We start from the raw sequence: 14542 nt of genomic DNA, 5'->3' as shown, positions 1-14542 counted from the left end.
TTGACGCATGCTTAGAAGCCCAAGGCAACATCTAGTCAGTATATATATATCTATGACTTACCATTAGATGAGCTATTAGACAGCTACTGTAGCTAACGTTTTTTGGCAAATCAATCATGGGGTAGCCCATTGTTGTTATCTGCAGTCAAAACAATCATACTAAAAATGACATTAAACGTTGTTGTAGGTTACCGTGCGGTTACAGGCATGAGCCATCATGCCACATCTAGGATGTGTCATCATAGCACATCCTAAATGTGATCGATATTGAAATATCATATCAATAAATTACTGTGATGCAAATGGCATGCAATCAATGAAAAAATGATGCTGTGAGGCAGAAAAAATGCTGTGTTACTGAATATAATTCTTTGACATTGTATGATTTACAATTACTCTGATGTATCATCCTGTGGTGCGCCCCAGAAGTTGGAGCAACTAGAGGGGTTGAAGGTTATATGACGGCATTGATAGGCAACTAGTCACGCATTTCCTCCATAGCGCTACAGAGGAGGGTCTGTCTAGTCCACACAGCATTCCGGGATGGGAAAAAACATGCTCTGGTTTATTGGCATTATTTTAAACCAATCACAATCGTCATGGGTGGCCCTTAGCTCCGCATGAAGCCGCTGTCAAATAGCCTCGGGAAGGAACTTGTTTTGGTGGAACATTCAAAAGTTGTTTTAGTCATGCGAGAGAAAACTCAGATTGGACAGATAGTCTAGCTAGCTGTCTGGATTTACCCTGCAGAGATCTGAGGAGCAGTTAACCATAGTCCTTTCCTGCGGCACCGGAGCAATCCCGGAAGTGAAACGTCATGGATGTAGACTAACAGGCAACCAAATGTAACAGACCGTTACCTTCAATAAAATTTTTAACATTTTTGGAAACATTTGTGATAATGTAAGTACACAACTCAACTAAATATATAACATAGGTCTAGTCGTTTTTAGACATTTTAATGCAGAAATATTATATTGTTATTAAACCGTTTGAAATCTTGGAAAATAGGTTTGCTTTCTTTGATTTTAGGTGAACGAGAACAATGAAATAAATCATGAGCATTGTGGACAGAAACTACTGTCCCTATTGACTTGTCTTCTTCTTGTGGAGATGTGTGACATAGACATTAACAGGGGATGCACATGTGTCTAATATTAATGTACTACTGTACCTGGTTGACTATGTCTTCATTGTTGCGGATGTAGTCCTCAAAGGACACAACAGGTTCCCATGGGTCACACTGGGTGTATATGCTGCTGCTGGTGGCTTCACTATCTTTATGACGAGTCACAGCCAGAGGATACCTGCGGAGAAACAGCTTTTTTGTTCAGTTTGCCAGATTATTCTACCATTTAGCATAGTAATCTCCCACTTGGTGTTTGGGAACACTAGCAGTTTTCCTGAGGCAACTTAAAACGACACCATAACTTTTGCTGAGCAGCTGCAACAGTAGCCACTGCTGCCACAAGTAGTACGACTCTGGGGCATTTCAATCTGTGGATATCTGAGCGGTGAGGGGTACAACATTATTCTAACAAGAAGTAGGAAACAATCAGAAAGAGGGAACAGTCTCTGACACAAGACAGAGATGGAGAGGAAAGGATGTGACATCCCTTGCCATGCATATTAGCGTTAATCTCCAAAGCCCACTGACTGAGTGTCTGGCAACAGGTAATGGTCTTACCTCAACAGGGGTGACGACTCAAGCCATGGTAACAGGCAGTGAGTTAACCATCATGTGAATATGTCCCATTCACATTACAATCCACATAATCTTCAAACACTTCAGAAAAACAGTTGATTGTTGTTAGTATCTAACTTGGCTCTGTTGATAACGATAAGTCACATTTTGGAGAGCTGGCAAGCTACCGTAGTTCACTGAAGAGCTGATAAATAAAGTGAACGCTAATGTTTGCTTACTTTTTAGCAGTAACCCTCATAAAATATTTCCTAACTATTTACTTCAATAGCCAAGCAGTGATAGTCTACTATTACGTAACGAATAACAATATTCAACAAAATGTTGCTGCACCTCTGTTGACTCTCTCTAACTCTGATTTAAACTGATTTCTAACTCCCTCCAAATCCAGAAATTAAAACATCTGAAACCCCACTGATTACATTACATTACTGATACTGATCCTCCCGGGTTAATCATTACAAACAAACATATGACAAACAGCATCATGTGTGCAAACATTGCTCAAATGCACAGAACCTAAATCATATTGGAGATCCCAACGATATTAATTTTGGGGGAAATGTGTATAAGATGATGGACAAGCCATCTGGAATGGTGGCAACCAAAAAAACATGGAATATTGGATTTATATATTTTACCCTACATCGTGTTTATACAACATAAAGGGGAAAATATTTGATTACCTTGCCCAACTAATGCCATTTTCCTCTCTCCAGCCTCTTGGAAGGACGCTGTCGGCATGTGAGTTAAACTGAATCCGGTATCCCTTCTGGTGTCCCCATTTATTTTTCTCATTGGGATTGTAAAAGTGCACATAACGGGGGAACTTTTTGCCAAAGCGCAAAGCGGCAGATCGCTCGGTCTTGTGCTCTGTTCTGTGGAGTTTGGACTGGACGATGAAATGCTTTGGGCTCCAGGGATTGGTGAAGTTGACATATCTCAGATCAATCGTCTCAAAGCTGTTCTCTCGCCCTGTGTTGTGAAGGCAAAGAGTTGTCAAGTGAAGTTAGATGTTACATTTGCATCAGAAGTCTCCATTCTTAAAATTAAGTTATTGAATTATGTATGGCACATAGTCTTGATCTCAGATAGCCTTGATCACACATTTCAACAGAACAGTCTCACAGGCCAGGAGACTGTTATCATCTTTTTAGCAGTTAGAAGAAGGACTCTCAGTAATGATGCCTGAATATTTTCCTCTACATCTTCTGGTAGTAATCCCAATAAAATAAGATGGTTCTAATGGCAGTTCTATTTCCAAACATAATTTCATTTTGTATGTGTTTCCAATATCCTGATAGTTTTGGACAGTTCCAAAATATGTGCGCGTGGTCTCCCACCAGGCCAAAGCCCCTCCAGCCAGTGTTGCCAGATCTCGCGAGACAAATAAGCAACTAGGCCTGTGAAAACAAGCCCAAAACAAGCAACTTTTTCAACGGACCCCCCCTAGGTTCCGGGAAGAGAAAAATAAATAAACTGAGAACGGTTTTACAATCCGTGGGTACAGATTATCAATTTCCATCCATGTGGACAGATTGGTAAACTGTGCGCAGTTGTCCTGAGCTTCAGGACAATGACTACAATAGGGAGTTTAACCACCTTCTAACATTAGAAAACCGATGGGATATCAGATATAGACTGATGTACCAAGTACATTATATACACAGTAACCTCTGATAATTACAATTTGCACACACAAATAAATATCATCTTGAATTCACAAATGATTTATTTATTATTGCAGGGACTGCAGAAGATCCCATTTTTAAATAACTATAAACCAGTAACAGGAGAAATTATTACGACGGGTTGAATCCATTCTTTTATTCCTTTCTCTTTCTCCCAGTCTTTGTTATATTTCTTCCCGTATTTCGCCGACTTTGCCCCAGGCATTTATTCCTCCAAAAACTCTCCTACAGTCCAGTCACTCACCATCAGTCGCGACTCGCGCGTATTTTCATTTTAACGTCACTCACTGACGTTTTCCTAAACAGAAAAAAAAGATTGCCCTGCTCTGCCTCTGATTGGCTAGTACTCGTTGCATCTGGGTCAGAGCCAATTAGAAGCAGGATGTGGGTGGGAAAAAACTTTGCTGTCTCCTGTGTGTATGGGGAAAGGGGAGGGACAGAGGGAACAGGCACTCACGACAACTTACTATGGACCTGGGAACAAGCCCAAATAAGCAACTACACTTTAGAAACAAGCCCAAAAAAAACGCGACCCGCGACTACCAATATTTGTAAGCGACTTTACAGAAAAACAAGCCCAAAGTCGCTTATAATAAGCGGACTTGGCAACACTGCCTCCAGCACTGATGTGAGGCACCACCAAATTTTGATATGACGAGGAGTCCTGAAGAATCTCATTTTGATTTTCCATTCGAATTCCTTCCAGACGGGACTGTTATTTTATGTCCCTCTCTGCATGATGATTTCCAGTTTGTATCTGAGATAATGGTGTTCATCTCCAATTCCCATTTTTCTTTATTATTATCTTTATTCTTTTATTATCTGACTCCTCCTGTAATATCTTATATATATGTGATACAATAATTTTTTTGATAGTCCCTTTATTGTCAACATAAAGAAATGTTCAATATAGGACGGTGGTACATAATTTATCCAATTCCTCGTGCTTTTGTAAATAATGTCTAAGCTGTAGGTATTTCAAAAGGTCATGGACTGGAAGGTCAGATTTATGTTGAAGCTGTTCAAAGGACATCATGTCTCCTCCTTCAAATAACTGCCCCAGCATGATTAAACCTTTTTCTATTACCTTATACATATGCTGTTGGGAGAGACATAAGTTATCAATCCTGGAGTAACTATTGTGAACACTGGGGTGTGTAGCTCCCCAATGGTCAACAAGTAAACTTCTTGCCCTCTTATGGACATAATGCACAAAAATAGATATTCAGTGGTTTTTTAGAACGAATATTCAAACATAATTTCTGACAGCCCTATAGTGACCATTATATCATTACTTTCCACCTGGGACATAAATCGTAAGTTGCAGAATCATCCAATATTGCTGTAATTCATATGATATTGGGTTTTTCACTTAAGGCAATGGTCAATAAAGAGTTACTGCTTTAAAACTGTAACATAATACTCACCAGCAATATCCAGGTCTACTTTATAATGGATGAGGTGTGTGTGCAGGTTACCCAGCACATAGTTGTACACCTTGGTACCATAGTGAAGTCCGTTAGGTGTAAAGAAAGTGGCATGGATGTATCCGGTAGCGCTGACCTTTACCTCCATCACCCCATTCTGGTAGAAGAGGAAGTCCCAGATGTAATCATAGTTGTAAACCGTTGAGGTTGTCCGCAACACCAGCACCGTGTTATCCAGCCCTGCATAGATGTTGAATTCAGAGTCAAAATGCCTTCTCAAAGGCACAGCAGTGGTCATCTCAAAAATACAGAGTGCATTTATGTAGCGCACAGGTTTGTCTGTGTCAAAGTAGTGGAAAAGGTCCACAAAGGTGGCAATTTCTGGACAGTCGATTCCAGGCGCCAGCTCGTAGGATAAGGTGCCCATTGCCCAACCAGCATCTATGTACTTTGTTTGCATGGCAGCGGGAGTATCACCAGAATAAAAGGCAATTGCTTCTTGGAGGCTGATCTCATAGGCAATCCTTTCTCCATTAAAACGAAGGTCAAAGACTTGAAGCCCAGCGGATGAGCGGACTCGGTAGGCAAAAGACCATCCGGCATATTCAACAAAGTTGCGGTCAACTTCATAGCGATGCCCCTGAGGCTCCACAAGCTTCGGACCATGGACATTAGGGCGAGTGTTGCTGTGGCCCCGGGGGATGTAGGTGGAGTAGAGGTCCTTGTCGTCATGATCGGGCAGTTTGATCTTCTCCACACCTCCTGATTCATATTTTTCTATCAGTTCCTCAACACTGTCAAAGTACATGCTGTTGTACCAGACCTTCTCAACAATCCACTTTTCTGGATCCAGATCCTGGTGGTTGATCAGAACTTCAAACCCAACTGGGTGGAGGTAATACCCTCCACAAACTTCTGCAACATGATCCAGCTTCTCCTCTCACCTGAATCCAGCCCACGGGGAGCTATGTCTGAGAACGTCAGGCAGCGGTCAGAGCAGTTAGTGTAGGAAAACCCTCCTGTGGTCTCAAACAGGAGCTTGTGAGCTTGAATGGCAATCTTCTTGAGCAAATCTTCAATATGGTCATACTCTACTGCAGAAATAGGCCTTGACTCAAAGCGGACAGGCCTATCCCCCTTGAAAGTCTTGACTTCGTTGGTCTTTGGGGTCGGCAGAGGACTGACAATGTACTCAGTGATGTTGGGGTTGGTTTGGTTCCCGAACTGGATAATCACACGCGCTTGACGTGGGGGTTTGGCCTGTCCACGGTCCAGAGCTCTCAGGGCTTCATGCTTTCTTGGCACATGGAGTTCGATCAGGAGGATGCTGTTTTTCATCAGAGTCTTGCTACGAGCATCAGTGAGCTCCAGCTCTTGAATACCATGCAGGTAGGCCCGAACAGCTTTCATCTCACGTACTGTGAGGTCGGCAAACATGGGAGCGCCATGATGAGCCCAATCTCTTGATGTAGATGCACTACAACCAGCCAAGCAGACCAGCTGCAGTAGACAGAAAAGCCTCATGGCTGTAATATAATAAGAAAAAAAATTTGGAGCATGAATTTAGTAGATGAATAAGAAGAATTGGATATATGTTGAGTGGATTCACGCATATTTTTCTTCTTCTTTGAAAAGATACCGATCTTGTGCAGTTTGATTCAGGGAGTTTCAGAAAGAGCTCGGTTATTTACAAATTTCATTTACACTCTTTCTATTCAAACTATCTTAGCCTAACGAATCAAAAGCTAAACTCTGTACTGCAGAATTCCAAGAAAACACATCAGTCATGTTTCTTTCCTCCTCTTCTCTTCACAGCTGCATATATCACAGGGCAGAAGTTGATTTTATTTAAACATGCTTTTACTTTGGATTTTCTGTGTTTTTATCTTTTATTATTCCATGCTTTTATTTTGAAATGTGTGGTGTGTGTTTTTAAATGGTAGTTTTACTTCTGCCAGTGGACATTTAGTAATTATGATTCAAGGAGACCAGGGTTGGGATTGACTGTTTTATTTTGTGTTTAGACATAAAAAGGGCAGAACAGCAACAGGGAGGAGCGAAGGAGGACACTGAGGGCATGAAGGAGGACACTGAGAACAGCGGAGGACACTGAGAGCATGAAGGAGGACACAGGGAGAGGAGGACACAAGAGCACGATGCAGGACAAAGAAGCGTGACGGAGCACACAGAGACACAACGGCACAATGGAGCAGACAGAATGGCGCAGACAGAGAGACACAGAGACCGGGACGCCAGTGAGAACATCGTCCCTGGTCTGTAGGAGGCCTAAGAGTACGCCGAGGAAAACACTGATCGCTAGCGGCAACAGTGGGAGAAGGTGAAACTTCTCCCTTCCGCGTAAGTCTCGTTTAAGACTGCTGTTTGTCATAGTGTGTAGGGTACAAAGCTGTGGTAGTTTAAAGGATGTTTGACTGGCCCTGAGTTCTCCTTTGCAGGCCACGCCCGAGGAGAGGAGCCAAGCAAGAAGAAGCTTGTTACCTTTTCAGCTTCCCAGCTCCAAACCGTAGTTGGGAGCAAGCTGGTTTCAAACTAATAACTTGGCTCGTGGCAAGTAACTTGCGTCTAGTGGTCCGGGTTAACAGAGCCGAAGCACAAAACAGTGAGGCGTCGATTAATTTCAGCAATGAACTCGGGCTTTATTACTCACAGTGGTACACATTCACGGGCACAAAATGACTTTGCTTGCTACCGTTCGGCTGGAGTATGGACTGCATTACCATCACCTTCGCGCCGTAAGCTCAGACTGATTCCCACGCTATACTTAGTTTACACTACCCAGAACACACCTGCCCCACTACGTCACACAGAGACATTTCCTTTCCAACAAGCCCCCAGGGGGAGACAGAGATTGCAACAAGCTGGTCGCCAGCGGAGACCCGTGGACCATCATCTTAACCTCCCACTCCTGTTCTGCTGCACTATTTTAGCTTGGTTTTAGTTGGTTGTGTTTTTTGTTTTTAAATTCTTTTAAGGAGGAATTTTAATTCTTTTAGTCATTTTTTTTTTTTTTTTTATAAATTTCTTATTCCTCTAACTGGTTTTACTCACTGTTTTAAACACCACTGTTTTTTTACTGCTCTCCCCTGATATAAAGGACCTGTGTTAATCTTTTATCCCAAATTGGAATCTTGGTAGTTTTAAGAGGTCCTAGGCCTCTTAAAACTTCCAAGTTATCCACGCCTTGTGCACACGCGCCCTTTACACATAAGCAATTCTTGTTTGCTCACTTTACTCTATTTGCTTTTATATCAGTCTCTCCTCTACTACAAGTGCCTTGAGTTTACAGCTAATTATCCAAAAGACAACCAAATATTGTTACTTGTGTCTTACTAACATAAATGAGCTATAGCTAATGCAATAAGTTAGCTAAGGTTAAGCAAATGCATCATGTCCATACAGGCTAATGTACTGTACTTAACTGAGACACTACAGGTGAATACAGTAAAGTTTGTGTCTAATAACATCATCACAATCACAACATTGATATGCAAATATGGCGTTAACTAACTAAAAAGTACTAATTTGCATACAGTACATATGAAAAGGCACTGCAGGTGAACAAGATCACTCAAACATATCACCACAGAACTTTCCCAGTTAATGACTTACATCAAGAGTCTTTTCCCCTGAAATGTTATGTTTTAATATATATAAAATCTACATATGCAAACAGGCGTAGGGTAGTAGGCCCTATAACGAACATCTAAAGGTGTATTTTGGAAGTTTTCTTTCCATTAGAGTTAAAGACTACAGGAAAACTTTCCTGCATTAAACAATAACTTCCTAATTTGGATCATAGGCTCCTTATCTAATAACAGTTTTATTTTCATTATTATTGCAGTGTTTTTTGCTGTAAAATTAACAAAATAGCAGCAACAGCCTTTTCGTCTTAGTGTGAAGATTTGTGAAGTGTTGATTTTTAGTTTATTCCAATAACACCCAAAGAATTAAAAGATGTATTGCCATGTGCAAAATAAACAAATTATTAGTGAAAATATGTCCCTCTCCTTGGTGCAGACAGTTATTCTAAATAAATATACTTGAAACTAGTAGCATAGAAATTGTGGCATAGTTTCCTTTGCTGTTGCCTGCTCTTGCAATAAACCTAGTGAATATTTAAGAAGACCATGGTCTCAGTGTGAACTGATTATTGTGTCGAAATCTGCGTGAGTGTGAGGATATTAAAATAAATTGGTAAGGAAGTCAGAGTTGTTTTATATAGTTAACATTTTGTTTAAAAATTGAATAATTATTTATTAAAATATTCGCCCTTTTTTCACTTGAGCCCTGCCACCAAATGTCTGTGCACGTCCCTGCCCTATGCTCTTTGTTAATCTTTCTTCACTCTTTCTGCAGGAACTTCCAAGATAAACTGCATTTCATTTCAATATTCCTAATCAAGTTCTAAATGTGAATTTGGCACATTCTGCAGAATTAATTAGATTTAAAACATTTGTACACAATAGCATTTATGTAATAATGTTATTTTTGTTAATGAGTAGTTCCATGCTTTCTTGAATAACACATGCACTTCAGAATCAGGAACAAAGAAATAGTCCAAGCTACTGTACCTGTAGTCGTCCTCCTGCTTCACGTGCTTTGTATAACAGGGGTGATCAGTCAGGTCCTCCTGCTTCAGCAATTGAAGAAACCTTTCTAATGGAAACAGGAATCAGTGTACTGCAGCTTATATTTACTTTGCATTGACGGAGGCTGATGATTGGTCGACAGCAGGTTGTAAATATGATGGAATAACAGATGCTTAAGGCAGGTTTATTTGTATAGCACCTTTCAACTACAATTCAAAGTGCTTTACATAAAAGCAAGACATAAAAGGCATTAAGAAAATAAACCTAAGGCGATATAAAAAGACATAATTTAAAAAGAGTAGAAGGGCTCAAGTGAAAAAAGGGCAACTGACCAAGGCGCATTCCAAAGGACAAAAAGGGAACAAAAACGTTGTTAGAAAGTTGCTCCCACACTACATTTCACATTTCAAACACAGCATTTTGACTTGTCATAGCAGTAAGTCAGCCTTTAGCTATTCTTAAACAAAACATTTAACGTTAATTTTTTTGCTTGCTAGCTAAAAAAGAAAAACAGCATTTCATTGTTTGCTAATTAACTAAAAAGTCAGTTAGTTTTCCTGCAGCTAGCATTACTCCTTAACTAAACATTTCATTGTTTGCTAGCCAGCTAAAAACCCGTTAGTTAGCCTTTAGATATTGTTAGGCAAGGCAAGGCAGCTTTATTTGTATAGCACATTTCAGCAAGAGGGCAATTCAAAGTGCTTTACATAAAAATGATTAAAATACAAGAATAAAAGTTACAGTGCAGTACAATAAATGAAACATCAAAGAGCAGTTAAAAACAGTTAAAAATATAAAAGCAGATAAAATCCTTGCCGTTCCCTCTTTATATGCTTATATAGATTTTCATACAGTTTCAACAATGCAACTTAATAGAAATGAATAATTATTTAAAGAAAGGCAACATCAAAAAGAAAAGTCTTCAGCCTTGATTTAAATAAACTGTGAGTTGCAGCGGATCTGCAGTTATCTGGAAGTTTGTTCCAGATATGTGGAGCATAAAAACTGAACGCTGCTTCCCCATGTTTAGTTCTGACTCTGGGGACAACAAGCAGACCTGTCCCAGACGACCTGAGAGGTGTGGATGGGTCATAGTGTAGTAGCAGATCAGAAATGTATTTTGGACCTAAACCGTTTAGTGATTTATAAACTAGCAAAAGTATTTTGAAATCAATTCTTTGAGGCACTGGTAGCCAGTGTAACGATTTCAGAACTGGAGTGATGTGACTCACTTGTTTAACTAAACATTTAATTGTTTGCTAGCCAGCTAAAAACCCGTTAGTTAGCCTTTAGATATTGTTTAACTAAACATTTCATTGTTTGTTAGCTAACAAGTCAGTAAGTTTGCCTGTAGCTAGCGCTACTCAATAATAAAACATTACATTGTTTGCTTGCTAGCTGAAAAGTCAGTAATGGCGTTTTTCCATTACATGGTACCTACTCGACTCTACTCGACTCTACTCGACTCTACTCGACTCTACTCGCCTCTACTCGCCTCGACGCGCTGTGCGTCCGTTTTCCATTGCAGATTTTAGTACCGCCTCAGCGTGGCTGGTCGTCATAGCGACTGCCGTGGGCGTGGCTTTGTAGCTTGCTTTTCCCATTGACATATCCCGTATATCCCCGACTCATTTCCTGGTTCTCCGTCTCCGTAAACAACATGATATCAAAGAGACAGTTAACGTTTACTGCTCCAGATTTCCCACCGTGGTCAGAAAGAACAGGGGAGACACTTTGTTTCTCTCACATATATATGACTCTAGAGTCGCTACTCGCTGCGGAGATAATCGCCATCACTCTCTCACTTCTCCCTCGCTCACCAGCTCCCCACACACACACATAAGGCGACTCGACACACACACATCACACATGCACACACCAGCGCACAAGTATAAACATCAGGCCACTTGTATGCTACGGAGAAAGCTCTGCGTGGAGCCTCCGGCAGCAAAAAAACACCGCTGGCTAAACTATTTAAAAATGCCGTCTGTCGCTAGCAATGCAGTGATCAGTGACGATTCTTTCCGACCAGTCAGCAGCCTGCAGGGTTTCACGTCACCGTTTCGGCTCGCCTCAGCTCGCTTGGAACCTCGACTGAGGAGGTACTAAAAAAAGTATCTGTTAGCAGGTACCAGGTACTTTTTTTCGTAATGGAAAACCAAAAAAGGCGAGTAGAGTCGAGGCGAGTCGAGCAGGTACCATGTAATGGAAAAGCGCCATTAGTTTAATGTTATTTATGAGTTGGTAGATAAACTCTAATTGCAGCTTCTTCTTACATGCTAATATTGAGTAAGAGGTTATAACGGACAGGTGTATTTGGAGGTTTTGTCTTTGGTGAAGCTAGGCTAGCAGTTTCTTCCAACTAGCTTGTGCTAAATAAGGTTTAACATGGTCCAGAACTATCATTGTAACATAACATAAAAGAAAATAGGTACTGGTATTGTACCTTCGGTTTAAAATGTTCTGGTCCATTTGGCTTTGTTAATTATGAAATGTGTCATTATGGGAGGACCTCTAGCTTACCCAGTAGAGTGTGCGCCCCCTTGTCCTTAGCAGCAGCCAGGGTTCGAGTCCAGCCTTTGGCCCTTTGCTGCATGTCTTCCCCTCTCTTTCTTCCCTTTCCTGTCTTTAAGCTATTGTTAGGTTGTAAAAAGTTAAACCATTGGTGATGTCTGATAAAAAATATACATTTAGTTAAATGAACACTGTAGCTAGAAAAGAACACTGAAACAATACCGATTGCATCACACCACACTTAATTAGCATTTGTCTGGCTCACACCTTCTCAAGCTTCTAAATAATTGATTAGGTCATGTCTGTTATTTAGCATGAATGTAGATGCTTTAGAAGACTTATTGTTTAAACAAGTTTTGGGGAGCCACTCCCTGCGGGGCCAGACTTGATTAGAACAAAGGAAATGCAAACTCTGTAAACTTGAACAGAATCGGCACTACCATGATAAACAACCTTTGTCTGTGACCTGAAATTCAGAGGTGTGTCCTTATCCTGAGAGATAGGAATATAATTCGGATTCTGAGATGATCCCAGGACTGATTGATGTACTTCCTGAAGAGGAGGCATGTCATTTCAGTCCGCTGTCAGCTGCAGTGTATCATTTGTTTTTGTCATGTCGTTTTCATCATATTGTTCATTAAACCTTTTGCTTAACTCTCAATTCGACCATAGCCTCTCCTTCCTCCTCAGAAATCAAACGAACACGTCTTTTAGATTTCTTAACACTATCCTGTCAAAGGCCATAAAAGCCCCAAAAATATCAAAAGAAATGTGTCATTACCGGTAAATCATAATCTTAAATGTACTGTTTTTTTAGGGGGTTTCACGCTGCTGGAGGAGTATTACAGCCAAACAGACACATGTCTAGGGTAATTAATTATGTCTCTGGCAAACCCTCAAGATTACACAGGAACTATGCCAGAATGTCAGCTTTTTTATCGCACTATTGCGTACTGTGGCACACCACTGCTAAGACATTATATACGGTTAATTGTGTCTTATTAATTTGTGAAAACACAGATGATAGACCCCTAATGTGATGACCCCTTATAGCTGTGTTTTGACTAATGCACATCATGTTTACCTCAGGGGGATCAATGTGTTTTGCCAGATGAGTGCCCATGTCACCATAATGGTCAGCTTTATTACAGCAACGACACCATCACTAAAGACTGCAATACATGGTAATGTATGTAGTTGTCTCAATGCACCACGCCCCTTTAACATTTAATTACAGTATTTTAACTACTTTATGCATTCCTGCAGCATTTGTAAGGAGCGCCTCTGGCACTACAGCAAGTCCGCCTGTGCTGGTGTGTGGGTGCTTTCCCGCCCTGTCTGAAATCAGCTGCCTATGCTGAAGAGTGTAACCGCAGAGGGGTTTACATCCGCTGGAGGTCCCAAGAGCTCTGTCGTATGTCAAAGACACACAATGCACACACACACACTCATGCAGTCTATCTTTGGCGCATGCACCTTTTACTCCTCCTGTGTGGAAGGCTGCTTCTGCCTTGATGGCACGGTCTGACACGGTAAGCCAAATTTACCAAACTAATCCTGAACTACTGAGGGTGATATACACTTTGGAGGAGCATTTGTAGGGCTGTGCTCGATTAAAGAAATTCTTAGTCGACTAACACTCATTCAACTGTACCGACTAATCGATTAGTTGATTTAATTGACAGATCTGTAAATCTGAGTTTCTCCGCAAAGAGTCATGCAAAAGCACCACTTTAATTCTTGTGTTTACCACAGATGTGCTCGTACATTTCTTGGAAATAAGTCATTCAGCATGAAAAAAGCATAAAACATGACTAATCGACTAAAGAAATCTAAGTTGACTAAGACCAAAACGACCGATTAGTCGACTAATCGACTAAGAGGGAGCAGCCCTAAGCATTTGTATATACTAGTGCAGTGCCCATTGAAAATATGCCTGTTTGGAACGGGCCGATTGCTTGGCCTGTGGTATTCTCGTCATATACCCTATCGTTAATGAATTTAAGACTTCAGCAGAGGTGTTAATTTCCAAACAGGCTAGTGGCTTATCAGTTAACGTTGAAGTATGGATTTGATTTGCGGGGGTATTTTGCCAACGGTAATGTTATTAGTGTTATAAGTTAGCAGCACACTTGAACAACCGGACCAAGGGCGAGCATAGAGGGTGAATCTAAGTGAGAAGGAAGAAGTGGTGAATTTACAGCTCACAGCAACTTAATACCATATAGTGTCTATAGGATCTAGTGTCGAAAAAAATACCTTTTGATTGAGTTTCCTCTAAGCAAAATGATCCGAGTGAATTTAAACTGGGCTTTTATTGTGAAGGGTAGAACTCGGTTTTTATTGAGCTTCGTTGCATGAATAACATTGCAGATTCAGATTTTACTAACAAAATATCACAGTTAAAATGTGGAGTAATCACAGACATATTCTGAAGGCTAGAAATGCATTTTTATTGAGTTTCCTCCTAGCAAAATGCTCTGAGTTAAGCTGGGCTTTAGGGTAGACACAGAAGAGCCAGCGTTATGGCAGCGCTTTTTTTTCTCATCCTTTTTATTGTTTGGTCGTTTAGTTTAATTCACATTTTATTAATATCCA

The 14542-nt window shown here is 40.7% G+C and overlaps 2 protein-coding genes across 2 annotated transcripts in view; one reads left to right on the top strand and one right to left on the bottom strand.

Moving 5' to 3' along the window:
* LOC120552004 (amiloride-sensitive amine oxidase [copper-containing]-like) overlaps positions 1-6346 on the bottom strand; it is a 54507-nt gene extending 48161 nt beyond the window's left edge. Inside the window, 4 exon segments of the mRNA XM_039789614.1 lie at positions 1175-1307; positions 2389-2677; positions 4821-5726; positions 5729-6346. Coding sequence (XP_039645548.1) covers positions 1175-1307; positions 2389-2677; positions 4821-5726; positions 5729-6344 — 1944 coding nt within the window. The 5' untranslated portion in view covers positions 6345-6346.
* Positions 1-14542, top strand: part of scospondin (subcommissural organ spondin) — a 204355-nt gene that overhangs the window by 153800 nt on the left and 36013 nt on the right.

This window comes from Perca fluviatilis, chromosome 22 (assembly GCF_010015445.1).
Source record: "Perca fluviatilis chromosome 22, GENO_Pfluv_1.0, whole genome shotgun sequence".
Taxonomy (NCBI): domain Eukaryota; kingdom Metazoa; phylum Chordata; class Actinopteri; order Perciformes; family Percidae; genus Perca; species Perca fluviatilis.
Note: the sequence above shows the minus strand (reverse complement) of the source record. Positions and strands in the feature narration are given on the sequence as shown.